The sequence below is a fragment of the Perissodus microlepis genome, chromosome 7 (assembly GCF_051167445.1).
Source record: "Perissodus microlepis isolate ML-2025 ecotype Zambia chromosome 7, ASM5116744v1, whole genome shotgun sequence".
Classification (NCBI taxonomy): domain Eukaryota; kingdom Metazoa; phylum Chordata; class Actinopteri; order Cichliformes; family Cichlidae; genus Perissodus; species Perissodus microlepis.
The window spans coordinates 54874383-54896450 of NC_140467.1; the positions used below are offsets into that span (position 1 = coordinate 54874383).

The 22068-nt window shown below is 36.8% G+C and overlaps 1 protein-coding gene across 2 annotated transcripts in view; it reads right to left on the reverse strand.

Annotated features, from left to right (window-relative positions):
- Window positions 1-1472: 1472 nt before the first annotated feature.
- Window positions 1473-22068, reverse strand: part of LOC146384181 (ras-specific guanine nucleotide-releasing factor RalGPS1-like) — a 77615-nt gene continuing 57019 nt past the window's right edge. For both annotated transcript variants that reach the window (XM_084936055.1, XM_084936056.1), the window contains 10 exons: window positions 18962-19029; window positions 12187-12313; window positions 10596-10747; window positions 10454-10502; window positions 9889-9969; window positions 9374-9479; window positions 9160-9252; window positions 6309-6414; window positions 6108-6199; window positions 1473-3798 (listed from right to left, as the gene is read on the reverse strand). In XM_084936055.1, coding sequence (XP_084792181.1) covers window positions 3769-3798; window positions 6108-6199; window positions 6309-6414; window positions 9160-9252; window positions 9374-9479; window positions 9889-9969; window positions 10454-10502; window positions 10596-10747; window positions 12187-12313; window positions 18962-19029 — 904 coding nt within the window. In that variant the 3' untranslated portion in view covers window positions 1473-3768. The remainder of the gene's footprint in view (window positions 3799-6107; window positions 6200-6308; window positions 6415-9159; window positions 9253-9373; window positions 9480-9888; window positions 9970-10453; window positions 10503-10595; window positions 10748-12186; window positions 12314-18961; window positions 19030-22068) is intronic.

Here is a 22068-nt window from a genome sequence, read left to right on the forward strand (position 1 = left end):
CTCATACACTGCTACAGCGCCATCTTTCACCTTCACCTTTGTTTGCAGCCAGTGTACAAGAGACTGTCCCTCCAGAGTGGGACTCCACAGCCACTCTAGGATGTCCACATCCAACCCATAGCACTACACCATCGTCTCACGAGACAAACGGATGCCAATAGGATGATTCCAGCGTTCAGAGTTCCTACCATATGGATTTTTTGTTATTAAATTACTTCTGTTCTTATTTATGTATTATTCATTTTTTCTAGAAGAGATGGCTTAAAAAGGTGTTATCCCTTTTTAAAAATATATCATGGCTGATCTCTCTCTCTCTCTCTATGATTACTTTTCACTCTGTTTTCTAGTGTTGTTATTCTCGTCATACCAGTAATTTCACCTTCTAATGTGGTTGCACATGCAAATGGTAAATGGACTGATTCTTATATAGCGCTTTTTTTTTTTACTGTCCTGGAGTACTCAAAGTGATGATTTCAGACACATGCCACATTCACCCAGTACCACCCATTCTCACAAGCACTTTCTCTATACTTAGTGCTTTCTAACTACATTCACACACATTCATACTCCGATGGATGCACTGGAGAGCAACTTGGGGTTAGCATCTAGCCCAAGGATACTTGAAATGCAGACTGGAGGAGGGTTGGTGGATCGAACCACCAACCTTCTGATCAGTAGGTGACCTGCTCTATCATGTGCTCTACCTGCACATGATATAATCTAGTTTAGCCAAATCCTAATGATGCGTTCTTGTTAGGATTAGGATGTTGCTTCGATAAGGTCAAAGACATTTCCAAGCAAACTTACTTGGAGTCTTTTATCTGCCATATCACTTTATGGGCTATAATGCTGAACTTATAATCACAGGAGACTTTAAAAAACTGATAATGAAGAAGCTTGACATAACTTCATTTGGCTCACTGGTTAAGCAGACTTAAAGAAAAGTAAACTCTTTTAACTCTGTCATTCCCATATTACTAACAGAAGTGAAAGAATTGCACTAAAGAATAATTTTCAGGTATCTGCACTCTACTTGAGTATTTTTCTGACAACTTTTTACTTATACTCTCTACAAATATTTAACACAAATATACTTTGTTACTTTTGAGGTAACGCATTTGAGGTAAGATATTATTTTACATCACTACACACCTTCGCACATCAAGCAATCAATCAATCAACAATTCTATTGGGATATCAATCATCGTTGCTTATCACATACAAAGGGAGGAAAGAGGAAAAAAAAAAGTATGCCAAATGTCTATCTTAAAAAAAAAAAAAACAACAACAGGCAGGTGATTTAAAATGCGATGTTTCTAACGTGTCATATCACATTAACAATATCACCAACCACACAAACTGTTTGTGTGCAGTTTGTTACACAGTGAGTCTGTGTGCAAATGGCTCAGTAGCTGTATTTAGCAGGCAGAACAAAAACTTCACTCAGAGATGAACACAGATGTAAGACAGACAGGATTTAAACAGGATTTATTTATTTAAAGAAGAGGACTACTCAGTGACATTTGATAAACTGGGAATTTAAAGCAAACGTATGTCCTCATTTTAATTTAAATTGTACCTGTATATGATATGAAGTTATGTTTTTCATATTGTGAAATGTCCTGCAAAACAAACTAGGTATACTAATTTTGTGTTATTGAAATACTTGGCAGTTTAATGCAGAATAAACAGGTTAGCTTGTTGTACTGTGATGAAACACTGTTTTTCACAGGGGAACACTGGCTGTGGTGTTCATGGTCAGTGTTAGGTTACAGCAAGTGTAGCAGAGATGAATTTGCATTGAAGCTGACAATGCTTAAACTCACTCGGTAAAGACAATATAAACAGTATACTGTATGTGTAAGGGACAGAAAGCCAAGATAACTCATGAAAACTTGGGTTACATGTTGTTGAATTCAGTTGTGCAAATCCACAAACAGCAATAAACCTCAAAGCAGCTCAACACAGGTTAGCTGATAACAGCATGTACACAAAGAAAATCTACTATAGCTTACAATAGAAATGATTGAGTTGTAATTCTTTTCCCCATGTTGAGTCACTGCAACTGATCTTATCGTTCCCCCACCTGCTAAATTTCAAGTTAACTCCTGACTGTACTAATTTTTCTGTTTAGGTGTGGATGCAAAGTCAAAAAAGTTGGTATTCCCATATACCACTATTATATCACTGTAGAAAGAGGTTCAGTTAGCTTTGCACAAAACAGTCGTGCTTGGAAAGGTCCTTCAAAGACCTACTTTTCTTACTTTGGATATATATTTAGGAGCCTGTACTGTTTCACTTGAGTAAAGAAGTTGAATCAGTACTTTAACTTTTACTGGAGTATTTTTTACTAAAAAGTATTTTTACATCTATCTAAGTAAAGTAAATGGTTCTTCTCACTTGAAAACCCATTTAAGCCAGCCAGCTAGCTAGCTAGCTTCGCTGACTGTCACACAGCTGTACTTTTGCCACCTCTGACCACTGATTCAGTTATTGGTAAAATTTACAAAAAAATAAGTCCCATCCAATAAAACAGAATTAGTATTTAAAATCAACATAATATTTTGATTTTGATGCAGATCATTAATTAATGCCATTGCTAATGGAGTTTTATCCTGATGTCCTTCAGTTGGAGAACAGGAGTCCATCCAAGTTTTACGGTGGGCTTACCAACAGTGTCTCTGAAGAGCAGAATCCCACAGCAGCTGGTGAATCAACAACAATCCATCATATCCTTTTCCCTTCTACAGCCAATTGTCAAAAATAAACTCTTTTTATACATAAATACAGTATTTACACACATTTGATTAATGAAAACTTGGTATTTCATTGGAATTCACTTTAATTTTACTCAACTAGCTGCCTCAGCATACTGGTGTAGACAACAGCTGGCTGTCTTCTGCTTATTAACTGGAATCACCTCTTTGTTCAGTATTGTTTCCATGGTATCTTACTATTTTTCATTTGTTCTGTAGAAAATATTAATTGTTTGTAAATCTTGTTACATACATTTGCAAGCACATTTTACACAAGGACTACCAACTGAGGTAGCAGGGGTAAACACAGATCCAGGGCTTCATCCCCACAAGAGCATCGCATCTCAATCATAAAACAACCTTTAAGGTTAATTCCTGCGTTTGTATGTACAAATCTTCTATTCTGGATTAGATTCAGTCAAACTGTAAGTCACAGGGCTGAAGGTAATGAAGACTCAGCTTCTGTCATTTTTGCTACAGTACTGATCCTTCATTAAAATAACGAGGCCTTGAGATGATGTCACATTTTTTCTGGTGAATAAAAGTTTATGAGTGGGGATGTGCACTTCCCACCTTCCACTTCCTTATGACGATGACACTCAGACTAAACTAAATCTAACAGTCATCTAACACTGTCATCCACATTTATACACTGATGCATCTTTTCACCCAATTATAAGCCCAACATGGGCCAAAAACCAACGTGTTCATGCACACATTATAGCAGCGTAACAAATAACAGAGAACATGGAAACTTAGGGAACGAATCCAACGCCGCAAAAGTCTTCCATTGATTGGATTTTTATAGAGATCATATAAGACTTGTTCTGGTGAAGATCAAAGCAGGTGCACTGGCACGACAGTCCCACATCCAGCATCACAGAGCTTCTTCGACAGTGTCATATGCTTCTTGACTCTAATGCTGATGTCAGCATTATCAAATTCCTTATTCAGTGTGTAATTCTCAAACAACAGTTTGGCACGATAATATCCTGCTCAATAAAGGCTGCTCTCATTCAAATGACATAAGGTTTGCAGGTATCTGTTGAGAGAACAGAGCAGATATTCAGCACAAGTGATGGAAAAAATTACAACAAGCAACTAGTAGGTTGAATAAGAGGGAATGTGGTATATGATGAAGAATTTCTAGACTGTGTACCCAGACAGTCCTTTAATGTTTGGTGTCTTCTCCTGTGATTGGTCACTTTCAACTGTCAACAGTAAGGAACATCCATCTCTACAATGCGGTTCACAAAAATAGCCAAAATTTCTTATATGACGCTATTTTCTGAGTCCTTGATAATCCTAATGGCTGACAACTAACTTGTGAAAGTTGCTAGCACTGACGTTAACTAACTTGAATTGAATTGTAGCATTGAATTTACATTCTTTTCATAGCAACTCTAAACAACTGTATGCATCACATATACCACTATGTAATAAAAGTTAGTTTAGAGAAACAGCACTGCAAATATGTAGATGCTCCTCAGTTTACCTCGACTCACTAAAATAATTTTTTTTAAATAATTTGGCAAAACTAGGAATGCACAGTAAGTGACAGGCTGGAGACCAGAAGTGCTGAAGGTGACCAGCTAAAGGACTGAATACAAACATTTCTGTGCATCTATATGTGCAAACGTGTGTTTTTTGCTTACACTTTGAAACTAACAAACACCACATTCCTATTTGTATAGCTGTTTCAGTTCCTTTTTTTGATTCACTAAACACAAAACAACATCATCTGTCTGATGATTCTATAAAAGATTAAGAATGGGGAATGAGGCCATGGTCCTCAGCTGGAAAAGGGCGGAGTGCACAGTACTCATTAGGGACAAGCTGCTGCCCCAAGTGGAGGAGTCTTTGAGATTTTGTTCATGAGTGAGGGGAGAGGGGAGCAGAAGATTGACACACAGATTGGGAATGTGACCTCAGTGAGGCAGATCCTGTACCAGTCCATTGTGGTGAAGAGAATGATGACTAGGGATTGATAAGAATTTAGCAATTCCAATTACATTATTGATATCACTTATCGATTCTCTTTGGCTCCACTTTGATTCATGCAAATTAATTACATGCTGCATGGTCAAATGTTTGTGCATGTTGGAGGCATTTCTTCTCTTTGTTGTGATGAGTGTTGTGGTCATTACTCAAAATTAATCATTGCACATATTACACAGAACAATTTTTCTTAAAATTAATACAGTAAGTTACTTAATTAACCCAGAAGACAGACTTTGGTTATACTACTTGTTATGTTACTTTCATTTTACTCCGTAAAATGATCTGAAACACACAGTCTCATAATTACTATTTAACAATATAAACCTACAAGCTACAGCCCCCACACACCAGGACAAATCAGAGATGGAAACCAGCACAAAGAGACTTTAAAGCACAGGTGTTGAACTCCAGACCTCGAGGGCTGCTGTGCTGCTTGTTTTCCAACTAACCTGCCCTTGTAGCTTCTTTTTGGCAAAGCACACCTGATCCAGGTAATCAGCAGCAGGTAGGGCAGGGATATCTCAAAAGCAAGCAGGATGCTGGCCATCAAGGACTGGAGTTTGACACTCCTGCTTTAAAGCAACTGCCACAGTAATTCTACTTTAGAAACTTGAACCGGTAGAAACAGAGGCTGCAGCCTGACTGCTCATCAGTTTGTTACCTGTTGAAGTTCAGCAGCAGCTCACTTTATCATGGTGCTGGGCTGGAGTGAGCATTTACTCAGCTTTAATATCACTCTAGATTTTTGGCTAGCTTAGTGTTAGCATGCTTCCTTTGCAGGTGCTTGCAAAGTTCCAAAATTATGTTAACAGTATAATGCAGTTGTTTCTGTCCTTGAAAAGTCTCCACTTTACCATCGCGCTTTCATCCTTTTGTGCAATAAAAATAAAAGTAAGTCCATATCCACGATGGAGATTGCGCCACTATTTTTCTCCTCTGACACACGAACTGAAATCAGCTGATTGATCCCTAGCAAAGCTGTAGTTTTATTCATTTATTACGTCCCTACCTTCACCTATGGTCATGAGCTTAGGTAGTGACTGAAAGAATAAGCTAGCAGATGCTAGTGGTTTAAGCAAACCTTCTCTAAAGGTTGACTGGCCTCTCTCTTAGAGACAGGATGAGGAGTTCAGTCATTTAAGAGTGGTTCAGAGTAGAGCTGCTACTCCTCAAAAATCAACAGGACCTAGTTGAGCTCAACCAGTGCTGCAAATACAACACAAGAAGGAATACTGCTTTAATAAAATAAAATGAAATTTGTTTAAATCACGTTTTAATGAAAAAGGACCGTTTAATCTGACCAAACCAGACGAGCGAGCCAAACGATATGTTGTGTTGTGCTTAGCTTACCTGAGGTCTACTTTTTCTACAAGCCTCCTCTAGGTTTTTGTGCCAGATGATTGCTGAAAACCTGGACCCCGTCTGGAACTTGTAAACATTGCCTGTAAAGTGACATAAATGGTCTTCATGTGAGTATCTAAAATAGTCACATGAATAAAGACAAAAAAGACAAATAAAATAGGCAAGTTTTGCTGATGGTGGGAGGCTGACCTTTTTCTGGGTCACTGAGCTGGAAGATGTTGGGTCGGGCTGGGTCATCTGGCAGTACCACCATCCAGCCAGTCACACAAACCTTTTTACAAGGCCTTGACTTGTACTGTGGCAAACACAAAGCACAAAATGAATTTATCCACTTGCCCTCACTGTACAATTCTGCACTTATCAGGGGAAAACCTTCACCTTAAATACAACTTTATGTGGCTGTGCAATACACACTTAAAGCCAAAATGTGGACATAGTTTCTCTGAAAGTGTCAAGACATTAGCAGCAGATCTTTATGTGTAGTAGTGTAGTGTGTAGTTTCCAAATGCCCCACCATATCTTGGACAATTGTCATCACTGTTCACTAAAGCTTGCCACAAGAAATTTTGACCAGTTGTCCAGTACTAACCATTTGGGTTAGATCAAAGTTCCTTACAACTTTACAGCAGAGCACAAGCTTAGTGTGTTCTAGACTAGAAAAAGACAAAAATGTGATGTGGAGAGATGAGTTCTAACTTTGAGAGTTTTGCGACACGGATTCAACACGTTCCTTTCCATCATTTTTCAAATGTGTTGTTCAAAATGAGGAGAGGCTTTAGGAAAAATAAACTTCTCATTTTCAGCATTTGATGCATGACGACCAATTCATTCATTTCTTCTATGAACAGGAAAGAAAACATAATAGAATAAAGAGGCACCACTGTGCAAATTTGTAACGGAAAGCCTTATCTGCTTTCATAGGAATTAAGTAACCTGTGACTACCTCTATAAAAGAATAGGAAAGACATCAGCAATTAATCTAGGAAGTGTAATAAGCACATTTCCAAACAATTTAAAGCCCATAATTCTAAAGCAACAAGGTGGAAAACACTTCAGACATTTGTCAATCTTTCCAGGAATGGACATTCCAGCAAATTTGCCTCAAGGTCCTGCTGTACAGTGGAGTATATCTAAGAATATAACCAAGCTGTTATCAAGTTTTTTTTATTAACTCTATATTCTTTTTCAAGCTATCTTCAAGTGGAGCCATGAAGATTTTCAAGGTTTATGGTGGGAGCATTTTAAATTTTTAGCTTTTTAAATCACTATATTATCCCATTCACTCCTGCATGAGCAGATATAAAAAATATATAAAAATTGGAACACAAATAGTTTTCTGCAAACACCCCAATATAGTCATAAAATATGTCCTCAGGTACATCTGTGATCATTTTCACATCATATGACTGTAGAAATCTGAAATTATTACATCCAGTAGTCACAAAAATTTCCCTATTCACTGCTGCAGATATTGAAAATTAATAAAAAATTACAATAAACTTGGTTTGCGCAAACTCTTTATAACATTATTTTCTCATTTTAAATATTTGATATGTTTCCTATGCTCTGTTCTGAATAAAAGATGGGTTAATGAGTTTGGAAAATAATCACATGACATTTTACACAGCACCCCAGGGAGTCAGACGTCCTTGTATTTTTTTAAAAGTGGTCTTGAGCAACAGTTCTCCAGGGTTTCTGAAGGCATTTCAAGATTTTTCGTTAGACATTGGCTGCTTTTTCACTCATTTAAAGACCAGTCCTTACTACCTGACCATTTTCAGTGGAATGATTTTTTTGTTTAATAACCCACTTACACAATCGTTCGAACATAAAAACTTTGTTATTTTGTTACTAGATGGCTGTCACAAAAACACATCATTTGATCACATTGTGTTAGCTGAATGTACTAAAGTGCCACAAATAACACAGTTTGACAGGCATAGAAGCATACTTTTTCTTCAACAAGTTGCTTTTCAAAGAGCTGTTACTGAAAACTTGGCATTTGTCTGCTCAATGCAGTGCGTATTTCCAGACATGTGAAGTACAAATGAAGAAGTGACAGTTATAAAAAAAACCCTACACCACATGAACAGTGTCTGAAAGTCAAGTTCTTAAGAAATAAAAATACAATGATACCAAACACACTGCCAATGCACTGAAAGCATATCCGGAAAGAAAAACACACAATAGAACACTAACAGAGAGCCAAACAAAAGGGCCGCCAACGTCTAGTAGTCACACTAATAATTATAATAACAATAATAATATATTTTCAGTAATAAGATCAAATTTGGAGCCTCTGTTCTAAAGAGTTTCGTGTTTGTTTCCCTTGCCATGATCTAGTACAACCAAATTAAGGACAAGGTTAATGTCAAATAATTCCTAATGCTTTTATTATTATTTTATCATTGTCACACTACCTGCTTTTGTCCCAAAAGGCAACTAAAATGACAAAATGATATATTGGGGCCCTAAGAAAGCATTCCATAAAAGCAGAGTATAGGCAGTTTTATTTTATGCCTTATTTTATTTTACTTTGAGCTTTGACTGTACTTGAGATTATTTATTTAGTTATGCATTTAAGAAAATGTTTTCTTTAAAAACATAAAATTTTATATGGGTTAAATACAATCAAAACATGTAGATGTTGTATGCAGTTAAACTTAAAACCTTGCAATTTCTGAAATGCAAACCAATGAGCAGTTCAGACCTGTGTTTTTTCTATTTTGAATATTTATTAGTCTTCATTAATAAGACAAAAGCATTTCTTATCCAATTACTTGATTAATCAACAGAATACTCAATAACTAGGAATTGCTAATTGCAGCCCTAATTAGGTGTATTTAGTTTTTCACACACTCCTTCATTTTTCAATTGTCTCGTTTTGTTTTTCATTTGAGCTTTTATTTAAATAAAGTTTAAACACAGTAAAGAACAGACTTTTTTGTAATTATGTGCTCATACATAAAACCTTACAACTGGAAGAGGGGGTATTTTATTATAACATTATTTACTAATGTTTCCAAGGCATCACACTTACATGCTTCCTCTCAGAGTCCCTCAGTGCTTTCGCTCCATAGAACGTCAGTGTTGATCCAGACAAAATGATCCAAAATCTGGTCCACGAGGACAACTGTTAGATAGAAATATATAGAGAGGCTGAAAACAGTTTTTTTTTTTTTAAAGTTGCTTATATTCAGTACTAGACTGAATGCAAAATAACTAACTTAAACAACAATGAAAGTTCACCATACCTTGGGCTTTCGTCCCTCCTTCAGCAGTGTTTTCCTTCGCAGTGGTCCTTCAATGGTCACACTACCAGCTTCACTGCATCCATAGCAGGAGTTGGTAGCAGAGTAGCTAAGGATGTTGGGTAGTAAAGAACATTTAACATTGTAAGCAACTAAAACAGTATTGAGAGCTACCTTTAAGAGACTCTTTAAACAAAAGGAACATCCATAATTGTTTCTAAAAATAGCTGCTGGCAAACCATGAAGGTCACTGTGTGGTGTTTTCCTACTTAATTTTGTAAACGGATACTTTAGAGACTTAAACAATGACCATATCACAAAATACAGTCAGTGTTTCTATAACTAGAAAATCTCTTTTTAATTAAGTGGAAAGTAAAGCAACATCATTCTAACATCCAAGCAGTCAGGAAATGAAGGGAGTTAAAACATCAAACATTAGAGTGTGTCAAATACAAATGATGACTTCATTCTCTTTTAAGACTGTAATACTGATTTCTTACTTTGTTGATTCACTGTACCTGTAAACATAGCTTCGGCTCCGGGGAGAGTTGCGAAGAGGGACCCTCCAGTTCGGGCCCAGTGTTGCATACATGCGGCCCCTGTTTGTCATAAATTATCATAGTCAGCCTTCGTGGTTGGATAGGTCAGTGCTCAACATCATCGAACCCGAAGTGTAAACCAAAATCAACACTTTACAGTAATATATGACTAAACAGATCATATTGTCCACTCCCAGCCTCTACACAGAAAATAATCCACCTCATTTGCAAAATTGCATTTCCTCTTTCTGGGATATCTATTAACTATAGAGAACTGCTGTTCTAATAACTTTAAGCATCATTGAAAATTTTAAAATGAATTTATCATAGCTTCAGTATAAGGGCAGCGGGGTGATAAATTCTAAAGAGACTGACCAAAATACTGTTGATAATAGTCTTTTCATCTCATTGTACTACAACCTATTAGTGGTTCTAAAACAAAGTTCTTTTTTCCCCGTTAACGTGAAAATTTGTGGGGGAAAAAAAACTGTCATCTAAAAAAATTTCTTATTTCAAAATTTTTACAATTATAATTGTCTCTCACCTCTCCACTGCAGGTGATAGCTCCTCCCAAAAGGAACTTTCACTACTGCCTATCATGGGAAAAAAGAAAAACAAATGTAAAAGTCTAAAGATTTGGATTTGCTAATAAATTGAATACTTGGGAATATTTTTATCACACATACCTAATGACAGGCCATTGGACACAGATGTACTGTGCGGATCATTTCTGACTGGGCTCTGAGATTCTAAGAAGCTGTCATCCAGCAGGTGTCGTGTTTTCTCTATAGGAAATGTGGCACTCCTGCTTTCTGACATGCCATACTGACACATCACGCTGTGGACAGAGATCAACCATCAGACAATCAATGAAACAGAGATGCTGGTTGTACATTTTATGTGTCATGTCATGGCTCAGGTATAGAAATCCTGAACATTGATTGTAGGTAACAGAAGCATTTCATGGCCTTGAAGTTCTCTTTAAATCTACCATCCTTTTTTCTGCTTGTTCTATTCTTGTTCTATAACTGTGCAATTATAGAACAAGAATAAAAGATGATATTATTTTCTGGACAAGAATTCATTCATTTAACACGGGGGTGTCGAACTCCAGGCCTCAATGGCTGGTGTCCTGCAGGTTTTAGATCTCACCCTGGGTCGACACACCTGAATCAAATGATTAGTTCATTACCAGGCCTCTGGAGAACTTCAAGAAATCTGATGAGGTAATTTAACCATTTAAATCAGCTGTGTTGAATCAAGGACACATCTAAAACCTGCAGGACACCAGTCCTCAAGGCCTGGAGTTCGACAAGTGTGCCTAACATGTTGCATGTGTTTTCTTTATTTTGTTCCCATCTTTCTACCATTTTATCGTGCTCTGTTGGAAATGGCCAACATTACATTAGTGGGATTAAACAACAAACAACTCCAAAGTCCTCTATTTTTAAATAATATTTTGAATGCATGTAAAGTCTATGATATTTGTCAAATATAAATCAATATTCCATAACCAACACACCATACTACTAATTACAAATAACATGAATGCATCTCAAATGGTGTAAACAGTTTATAGAAAGACAGTAAGTCTTCATTTAAGGCAGGTTATTTAATGGCCTTAATGGCTTCCTGTTGGGTAACTCTCCTTTGTTTGTCACCCCTTCATATGGAAACAGCAGCATGGGAATTCCAAACACCAGTTAGGCAATGACAACCTTACAGAGTTATTATATTACACAGATTTTTTTTTCCATGTCAGATTTGTTTATAACTCATTACTCTGCTTTTGTTGAGGACAATACTGATGTGTACAAAACGATCAAACAACTGGAGAATACAGATACAGAAACAATGGGCAACCATGGATCAGTCATTGTACACTGCAGACCATGAATTGGACTATGGCACTACCTACACCCCCATAACAGTGCACTGTCCATATTACAACCATTCCTTTTCAAACCATTCCTTTCCATACCAGTCAATGAAAGCTTTTTGGAAACATTTTGGATTTATACATTATAGGCCAAGAATGACTTGGATTTTACTGCTTTTAAAAAAGCATTAGTTTGTCCTTCTATGAGCACTCATATTATTTGTATTCAGTACACTGTATTTTTCTGTGTTGCTTTCAGTGAAGTCTGTTTAATTCCCTAATAAAAGCTTGTGCTCCAAAATGTTAAACAAGAACATGCCATGAGGATGAATTATTTTAATAATATTGTTTTAATATTATTACTACTATTAAAATTGGTAATAGCTTGTTCTGCTTACTTGTTTCCCAGACTGTGACTCTTCCTGTGGTGAGAGGGAGGGGGGGTGGGAATATGAACCCCCACAGACGCATCAGGGCAAGTAGGTCGTCGGTTATACCTCATAGAGGCTGATACCTCACACAGACCTGAAACATAAAAGGTCATTAATAGTACTTATGCGCAATTTACTTATGTGCAACTCTTTTAAATTGACTTATAGTAGGCTACTTTGGTTACTTGAAACTCATGTGTCTTATTTAATCCCATTCACACTTATTATTTCACAATGATTTTCTTCTGACAGCGCAAAAAAAGTGTTCATGATAAATTGGTTACTGTATATCTGAATTTCTTTCTTTCACATCTTCAAAGTAGCAAACAAAAGCAGCAGTGGAACAAGTACAAGTCCTTTATTTGCCTGGTATTGAGACTTTCAGGTTATGTGCCGCTTATTGGTTACTAGTCTGTGTGAGACCTTAAATAATATATTAAGGCACAAAGAACACTTCTGATATTAGAAACTAGATCAATTATTAACAATGCAGAGAATTAAGGCTTATGGAGCATTAAAGCAGGATTTTGTGAAATCACTGGCCAAAAATCAACAAAATCCATAATCATATTGTAATTCAATTAGTGTGTGAAACAAATTCACTAAAATAAAATATAGTTTATGACAGAGGACCTCTGGCCGATCACAAATCTTTTCGGACTTGAATTTAAACAGGGTTTACATTTAATGGGATGCTACAAATGAAACACATACATGCATATGCTTATTCTCATTTCAAAGGGCTTAGAAGTAAGAGTGCATTCCTTATAAATGCACATAAAAAGGTACCAAGGGCTTCCACTGGCCTGCTGGCCACACTCTGAGATCTCAGGGTGTATTAAAAAAAACAACTCAACACCACAGCCACTAGAGGGCACTGGTAAGGTGCAAACTGACCACATAAAAGCCTTTGTTAACATAATTAATCAGTGCAGTCACCCTGTCTAAGCGCCTACATAAATTTATCATCAGTCCAGTCACAGTTTCTGGCAGCACTGCTGATGGACTAGTAAATTGATCCACTGTTCCTATGTGCTTTCTGCGCCAGTGGAACCTCTGAGTCACTGTGCGTTCCCTCTCACTGGAAACCCACTGGGGGCCAATCATTTTGACCATTTGGGACCCATAAGGCCAGTCTGTGTTCAGCATGCTCAGCTTTGAACACTTTAGATTTACATGAAGTTATTTTTTTTTAAGATTTTTTAGTATAGCAGGATCTTTTGATCTCATATGGAGCATATAGAGCTGAACAAAAGACATACAAGCAGCTGTATATGATTGTGTCTATTGGTGGGGTTGTTGGGAAAGCAGATGCATTCCCAGTCATGATGTAATGTGGAATTTGTTGAAATCAGAATCGTTCTACCAGCAGGAGGAATAGATTTAGAGCTCTATTAGCAATCAGTATTGCAGTACAGTAAAGGTAAATTGAAGGAATATAACACACATTAAGGCAGTTTCTTTTCCCGAAACTGGGAATAAAGTGATCTTTCCAGGAAAGAACGTTCTTAATATGGCTTAAATATCAGCTGACAAAAGCTCCTGCTGGTTTGGATTATTGTTGCTTGCTCTGGAAACATTCTCACTCAGCAGAATAAGTCTAATGAAAACTCTAATTTTCATTTCTTTAATTGCCAAAAGTATTTTCTTTAATTTACCACATGATTGTAACTATTCTAAGTGAGAGTGATTGTATTGGTGGTTAGTTTCATCAGCAAGAGGTGGGAATCATTGTGTGTTTTTCAGCCTTTTTTAAGAAATAAAACATTATCCATTGCCTCCCATACCTCACCAAAGAACAACAGTTAAGCCAAAATGATATGCTGACAAGAGTCTTTAATATATGACTGCAGCATTTCTTCATAATAAGAGTAGAATGATGTGGAGGAAAAAAAGAAAAACTGAGACACACTGTGCTGAAAAGTGCATTTTCAGAATGCGCTAGAAAATGTTGGATCTGTTTTTAGGTTATCATGAGACAGGTTAACTGGTTTAGCTCACTTTTAGATCAAATTAGATTGAGAGTGACTCAAACTAAAATGACTTTTACAATATTGAGAAGCACAAAAACACACAAAAATCAAATCTACTCTTGTTTGCTGCTTTTGTCTTTAAATAGCATTGTTTCTTGATATAAGCAGTTTTGAAGGTACTTAGCAAACGCATTGTTTTAGTGCTTTTTGCCTGTTTTCGTAATCTCAGAGTAACTCCATGATGTTGAGATAAGGGTTCTGCTGCTGGAGGACTGCCTCTTCTTGTTGTTACTGAAGTTAATACATGCTGCTTATACTCTGTCTGTATGCTGTAAAGATTAAAAGATATTAGTTTTGTGTGATGAAAAGATTATAATTTAAATTAAAACCAGTCCTTTAGTTTTTCTCAGACAGCCAACGGGAGAAGCAATTCAGACAAAGCAGGCCTGGCAGGTTGTCCGCAGCAATAAAATTCTGCTGTTACCTTACAACAGTTCTTTGAACAGTCATTCCCAGTGATTGTGTGGCAAGCACACATACAGGCTTGTTTAGCTTTTTGATCTGCTGCTCAGACATTACAAAACAGATTGGATGAAATTAACCACAGTGAGGAGTCTCTGCCACGATGAATTCAGTCACAGGCTTACAAGGACAATTATTAAAATGAGAATGGAAAATTGTAAGGGTGCTAACGTCACACAGAGCAGCAACATTTAAACGGTTTCACCTTGTCAGACACAGTGATGGTGAAACTGATCAGTTCAGTCCACCACATTTTCTCAGTCTTACACAAAGAGAGTGAGCAAACCAAATTCTTCTGTTTGGCATTGTGTGAAGTGGATGAGACTTGTTTATACTGACTGAGCCAACAAGACAGTGGACACAGCCAGAACACCCCTTTTCTGCCATGTTATGTAACTGCAAATCTTCATCAAAGCAACAAGAGGAGAGTACCATTAGCTGCTATCATGCACTTATAGTATGAGACAGCCTGCTGACAGTAAATCAGGTAATCCCTTAGTTAGCCAAAACATTGTGTTCACCTCTACATTAGTTTTTTGTTGTTGTTTTTTTAAACTGAAACCATGCCTCCAAAATCTGGATGTCTACAACATCTTTTCCACTGGTGCCTAATCTAAAACTGCTTTAACGAAAAGGTTGCTGCTATGTTACACTTGCACTGCACAATTAAATTGCAGGTTCTAGTTGCTCTTATCTACTTAGCCAGCTGGATGAGAGCAGAGCATTGTAATTCAGGAGAATGCCCAGATGCCTCAGTCCCCAGCTCCTCCAGTCTACATGTCAAAGTATCTTTGGGAAAGATACTGAGCCCTGAGATGCCCCATATATTAATTGGAGTGGGAGTGTTTCTGCGAATGTTGTCGTGAGAATGAAGCGCTTACGCTTCAATGAAGGCTCAACTAGAGTAAAAAAGCACTAAAGAAGTACCAGTGAGTCTTGGATATCACATGAGCTTTACACCATTTCTCTTACATCCAACATGCTTACTTGGAGATTTATTTTCATTATATTCACCTGCCCAGAATTTGCAAATTAAAATGAACTAGTAGTTAAATCTGATACAAAGTACGTTTTTGCATATGAGATGAGTGCCACTGTGCATGGTTCCTGATAAATAAAAACGAAATAAAAAGCAAAAGAGCTGAGTTTCTCATGCTTCTAACTCCGTCACAAAATAATTAGTGCTATTCACTTAATATGAGGTTGATTAGAATGTTTTGCCTCATCAAAGCATTTTTTTTTAAATTAAAACACATTAGTCCAAAGCAGAGAACTTTGCATCTTTAAGTTGGCAGATTGTTTACATTAGATACCCTTTCTGACGCAACTCCAAAAGTATATGTGTCTTTGCTAGGGATCAAACAAAGATCTTTTACTTGTTAAGTAGACATGTAAACTACTACACTATGGAGCCGCCTTGAAAGAAAAACGCCTATACACACAAATTTGTCCAAAGAGAGATGTCAGGTTTATTGGTGATTCTAAACAGACCGTGGATGAAATGGGTGAAATACTTAAAGTATATAAAATACCTGTTTCCCATTCAATGAAAACAATAAGGGGGATCATTTACATTTTGAGAAAAGACAACATGCGGTCACACAAGGTCTCCATGCAGGTGAAACAAGCCATCCTTGAGCTGCAAATGTTTTTTGTTGAGGGTTGGGGGTGGGGAGAACATCCAAGAAATTGCTACATTAGGAATAGCAGACAGAAGAAAATAGTGGTGGATGATCACAGAATCATTACCATGGTGAAGAGAAACCCTTCACAACAGCCAATTAAGTGAACAACACTCTCCAGGAGGTAGGCGTATCTGTCCGGCAATTTGACTGATGAGTTTTGTTTTAGTGGTTACCAGGAGTCTTTCCTTTAATCTGATAGAACACCTTTGGGATGCTATAAATCCAGGCCTTCTCATTCAACAGCATTGTCTGACCTGCACTTCCAGAAGAATCATAAAAGTCTATAAAGACATTCCTAAACCTTATGAAAAGCATTCCCACAAGAGTTGAAGCTGTTGTTATTGCTGCAAACAGTGGGACGACACCATATTAAAGGCTATGCATGCTTTTATATGGTGTCGGCCACATACCATACGGGATGCCACTCAAATTCATATGTGTGTTTGGCAATTTAGTTTATGTTTAATAACTGAATTTCATTACATTTGTGTGTGTTTTATTGTTTGTTTGTTTGTTTCTATTTCAATCAAGCTAGCTAGCTAAACAGATTAGACAGCACTTAGAACAATGTGCTTGTGTGAATGGGTGAATGCACAAGTTGTGTAAAGCGCTTTGAGTGCTCAGAAGAGTAGAAAAGTGCTATATAAGAACCAGTATCATATAGTATTTACAAGGCAACGGGTGGGAAATAACATACAATTTTTTAGGTATCTGTACTTCAATTGAATATTCTCTACATTTTTACACAAATATCTCTACTTATTACTCCTTACATTTTAATAACAGACTTGTTACATTAAGACATCTGAGGAAAATGTTTATTTCAGTACTTGCCTTTAATTCATCAATCTGATTGAGCCCAAATTTTAGGGAACAATAACATATAAAAGACAATCCTATTGGTGTATCTGTTACCGGGACTTATCATATACAAAGAGATTAAACAAGCTAAAACCTTATGTATCAATTACAGCGCTATACTCAGAGTTTATTGCGAGCAGAATGACCCTGAACTGCATTATTAGTGCACCTATCCACAAGTTATAAGCTTCTAGCTAGCACTAAAGATAAAAAGTATCAAACATACAAACTGTGCACAGCTTAAATGTAATGTTCTCATTTTTGAATTAGATGTTTTTAACACAACTATGTGTACTTATACTATACTATACTTATAAGTAAAGAATGTCTGTACTTTTGCCACCTCTGCAAGACAATAACTACTCCTTGCCAAGTCAAATCTTCAGATTCATTATAAAACCATGACTTTAGATTTTTAAAAACCTGGTGCTGGCTCATCCCCATATTCCCAAACCATAAGAACACAGACAAGTGGGTCTGGCTGTATGATGCTGACATTACTTCCTGGTAGAGATGGGTAGAAAATAACCCTGAATGTAGTCTTCATCATGCTACACTAATAAATGAACACCATCACTTAAATGGTAAATGTTTCTATCAGTGCAGTGCACCAAAGCACAGCATGTGACATTATGAAGTAAATGTTGGTTACACCCGCATGTAATGACTATAAACTAATACATCATTAGAGTCTAAACCACCAGGTACACGATACTGTAAAAAAATGAAGGTTTAATTTACAACGGAAACAGAAAGAGGATGGCTTCTTTGTTCATGTTGTTAGCTACTGATACTTGATACACTTGGTTACTGAAATGGTGAAAATATGAACAGTAGGAGTACCTGTGGGAACTACAGAGCTACAGAAAAGTATATGTGTGTGCCTGTGTGTATGCGTGATCTGTTTCACCACAGGAACAGTTATGTTTATCTCTGATTACTCTTTTTAACACACCCAATTTTTTTTTCTGTTTTTAGTGTAAAGTAAATGTTCATACTGATGCTAAATGCTAGTGTTCATTTCAATTCAGTTCAATTCAGAATTGAATTATCAGCGCCCAGGTAAATTTACATAGCACCAAATCAAAACAACTGTCATCAGGGCACTTCACATAGTGTGTTTACATATACTTTTTATGAAAACTCTAAGGTCATGAACATGCAGCAGAGTTATTATAGTTTTGTATTTTCTAATTAGGTTTTATTTTTATTTCCTTTTTCCATTTCAGGTTTTTGGATTTTCTTATTTCAGTTTAGTTTTTATTGTTCTAAAATGTTTAGTTTTACTTTAGTTTTCATTAGTTTCACAGTTATATCTTTTAAATTTATTACTGCATGGAGGGCTTGGAAAATTAGCACAGGTATTACCATAAACACACAATAAACGTGTCTATCAATGAGTCATCAGGCAAGTTGTAATTCTTTTTTCAACCAAACTAATAGATACTAAAAACAAAGCAAATTTCCTCCACAAAAATCAGTTCAGTTACTTTAAAGTTTTTTTTAAGTCTAGTTTTTATTTTTATTTCATTTTTTTCACATTTAGTTGAACTTTTTAGTTCAGTTTCAGGTAACTATAATAACCTTGCCTTGCGGACTTGACAGAAAAAGCTAATAATTTTTGTTTTGAGTACAACTTGGTGGAAGTGCAGGATATCTGCAGGGCTTTTTATCAGTGCAGTTCAACCATGTGTGACTTACCTGCCAGGTCTTCTTTAGAAGAAGCAATGCGAGGGGAACTGTTGCCAGGTTCAATCTTTAGAGAAAGCCTGTAACACAAATGTTTCCATTAGATAAAAGAGCTCAGTGCTGTTGTGTTTGTCAGTTAAAAGATAGTTTCAGATTTTACTAAACACACTAAACATTACGCAACTGAGTAAGGCGATGTCACATCATCTGCTGACGAAGAAAATTCTTTTAATTAACATTGTGTTACTTCTACATATAAGCCGTCTCACTCACGCGTTCTTTTATATCTCAAGTCTTAGGTCAAGCAGTTACGTCGCCCATAATACTCGCAAAATATCACTTTCTTTGGTCTCTGTTTGCCACATCACCACAAATTTCTTACAGCATATGCAGTTTTGCTGGGGCTGAGACAAACAGCATTAAGCAACATATTTTTAAATGTAAAAATGAGGAAAGATAGATTTACTGCTGCCACTCCTCATTTTTTAACATAGTCTAAACACATACTTACTCTGGATAGCATTACCTTGGCCACCAGCAGTAATATTGTTAGGAGTCTTGGACTAGTTTTTGACCAGGATATGTCCTGTGCATATTAAACAAATATGTAGGACTGACTTTTTTGATAAAGTATATAGTTAAGATTGGATCTGGTGACCCTGAATCCTCCCTTATTTATGCTGCTATAGGCCTAGACTGCTGGGGGCATCCCATGATGCACTGTTTCTTGTTCACTCAGCTTTTTCACTCACTATGTGTTTATAGACAACTCTGTATTTAATCATTAGTTATTATTCATGTCTTTTTAATGAAAAACACAAGCCTTGTAATGCCCCAAAAGGTTGAAGTCTTGTCTTTGTCTGCCAGTAACTGAAAGTTTCGTTTTAGACCAGTCTTATTTTGATCTGCCTTTTGCTGCTGGATTTAATATGCAGTATACAATACTATGCAGTATTGTAATTTCTTTGGAAATATGGATTAAAACTTTAATATTAAATTCATGCCATAAAATGCCTTGATAAGATGTAGGGAAGAGGACACAATCAGCCTTAGATTAGCCTCCTCAGAGATTGGACCTTAGTATTATTGAAACAGTTCCATTCAGCCAACATCCAAAGAAGAGGTTTGGAATGTTCTTTAAAAGCCCGGACAACTATTCCTGAAGACTACTTAAAGAAATTACAAAAAAGATTGCCTAAAAGAGTTAATGCTGTTTTGAACAATAAAGATGGCAATACCAAATACTGACTTTAAAGTTCATGAGAAATATACAAACTGTTTTTGCGTTATATGCTGCATTTACATGCATGTTCACATGTTTCCATTAATCAGTGCGCCTACTGAACACTTTCCTAGCATAACAAAGAAATGACTGGTAGATCACTTGATCTTTCACTGTGTCTCTCTACAACTACTAGCAGCAAACCTTTACAACTTATTAACTTTTTTGAGAGCCAAGAAAAGACATGTCATGTGTTCCTGCCCAGTTTGCCACTAAATAACCGTCTATGACCTATGAGTCAACTTTATTGAACAAGATGCATCTTCTGTACATGCAAGCTCATCCTACACAGGGTGGTTTTTGGGTGTCTCAGTACTTGTTCAGGAAATCTCACCCAGGTGAATTTGTTTCCATCATGAACATCTTGAGAGTTTAAAAAGAAAGTTACTGGACTTTAAAATTTTTTTGAAGCTTTTTCACCTCACATTCAAGAGCCTTCTTCAGGTATTTATTTCTGAGTTGTCTCTTAGGAGGTAGTCACTGACCCACTATTAATCACATGCCTCATCAAATGAGCAAAGCTGGAGAAGGCAAGAGATGGGGTACACACAAGGCTAACACAGAGAGACAGAAAACCATTCACATTCAACACGGACACCTATGGGCAATTTATAATCATCAATTAATATAACCACACAAACTGCATGTATTTGGACTATAGGAGGAAGCCAAGAGAACATGCAACACCCCAGACAGAAAGGCCCTGGCCAGATGGTGGATTCAAAACCAGGGCTTTCTTGTTTGATGCGCCAGTGCTGCACCAGCCCAATCTTGTTAGAAACAAAATTATTATACAAAACCAAAAACTACCATGGTCAAAATAGACGACCTGATACTAATAGTGAATTGTCTATTTTGTTTTGCTGAAGTCATTTGTTATAGTTTTCAAGAAACCTCACATGTCTCCCAAGCAATCCCAGCTTGTTCTTCTTTGGTGAATCTGTGGATCTTGGTCTTCTGTTCACCCTACAGATTTCCAATGGGACTGAAGTCAAGTTTTTGTGCACACCAGTCAATAACATTCACTTTGGTGATGCAGTTATTTCTTTACCAGAAGCAACACATGTTTTGGGTTGTCAACCCAGACCCAGTTTTGCTGCAAATACTTGAGAGTTTCTTTCAGAATTGTCACATAGCCTTCTTTCTTCAAGATTCCTTCCACCTTGACACACTCACCTCTCTATAGTTCTCTCACACATGCACAGCCTGCTAAAACTCAGAACAAAGAGTTGTAGCCATATTCATTAAGAGAAAGATAAACTTCACCATTCAATTTTATTTATATAGCGTTGTTGCTGTCACAACAACAGCCGTCTCACGGGAATTAAGGTACTCATAATAGGGGGAGACTTCAACCAGCCATTTAATCCAAAAAAATTATAGGCTCAGTACAGGACTAGCTCAAAGGAACTGCAGGCTACAGACATTCTTAAACAATGAATTATTCTGGTCTTTGCAATGCTCTGCATTCATATGTCCCTACAGGGACTGCGCTATCTTTTCACTAGGACACCACTCACATTCTCACTTAGGCTACTTTTATATTAAAGCAAAAATTTCTGGCACAACTTAACCTACTTCCAAGGTGTGTGAAGAGGATGAAAAAGTCACAATCCAGCAACACTTGAAGGGAAGAGGAACAACTTTATTGCCTGATGAAGGCCACAAGCTGAAACCCGTCGGTCAGGCAATAAAGTTGTTCCTCTTCCCTACTTTTATATTAAAGACACTCAGATTCATCCTATCACTATCAGTGATCATTCACCAGTGTCTGTCTCTCTGACAAAGAAAAGAGTCACACATATTAAGATGGTCCTTGTTGTCCTAAGACATTTAC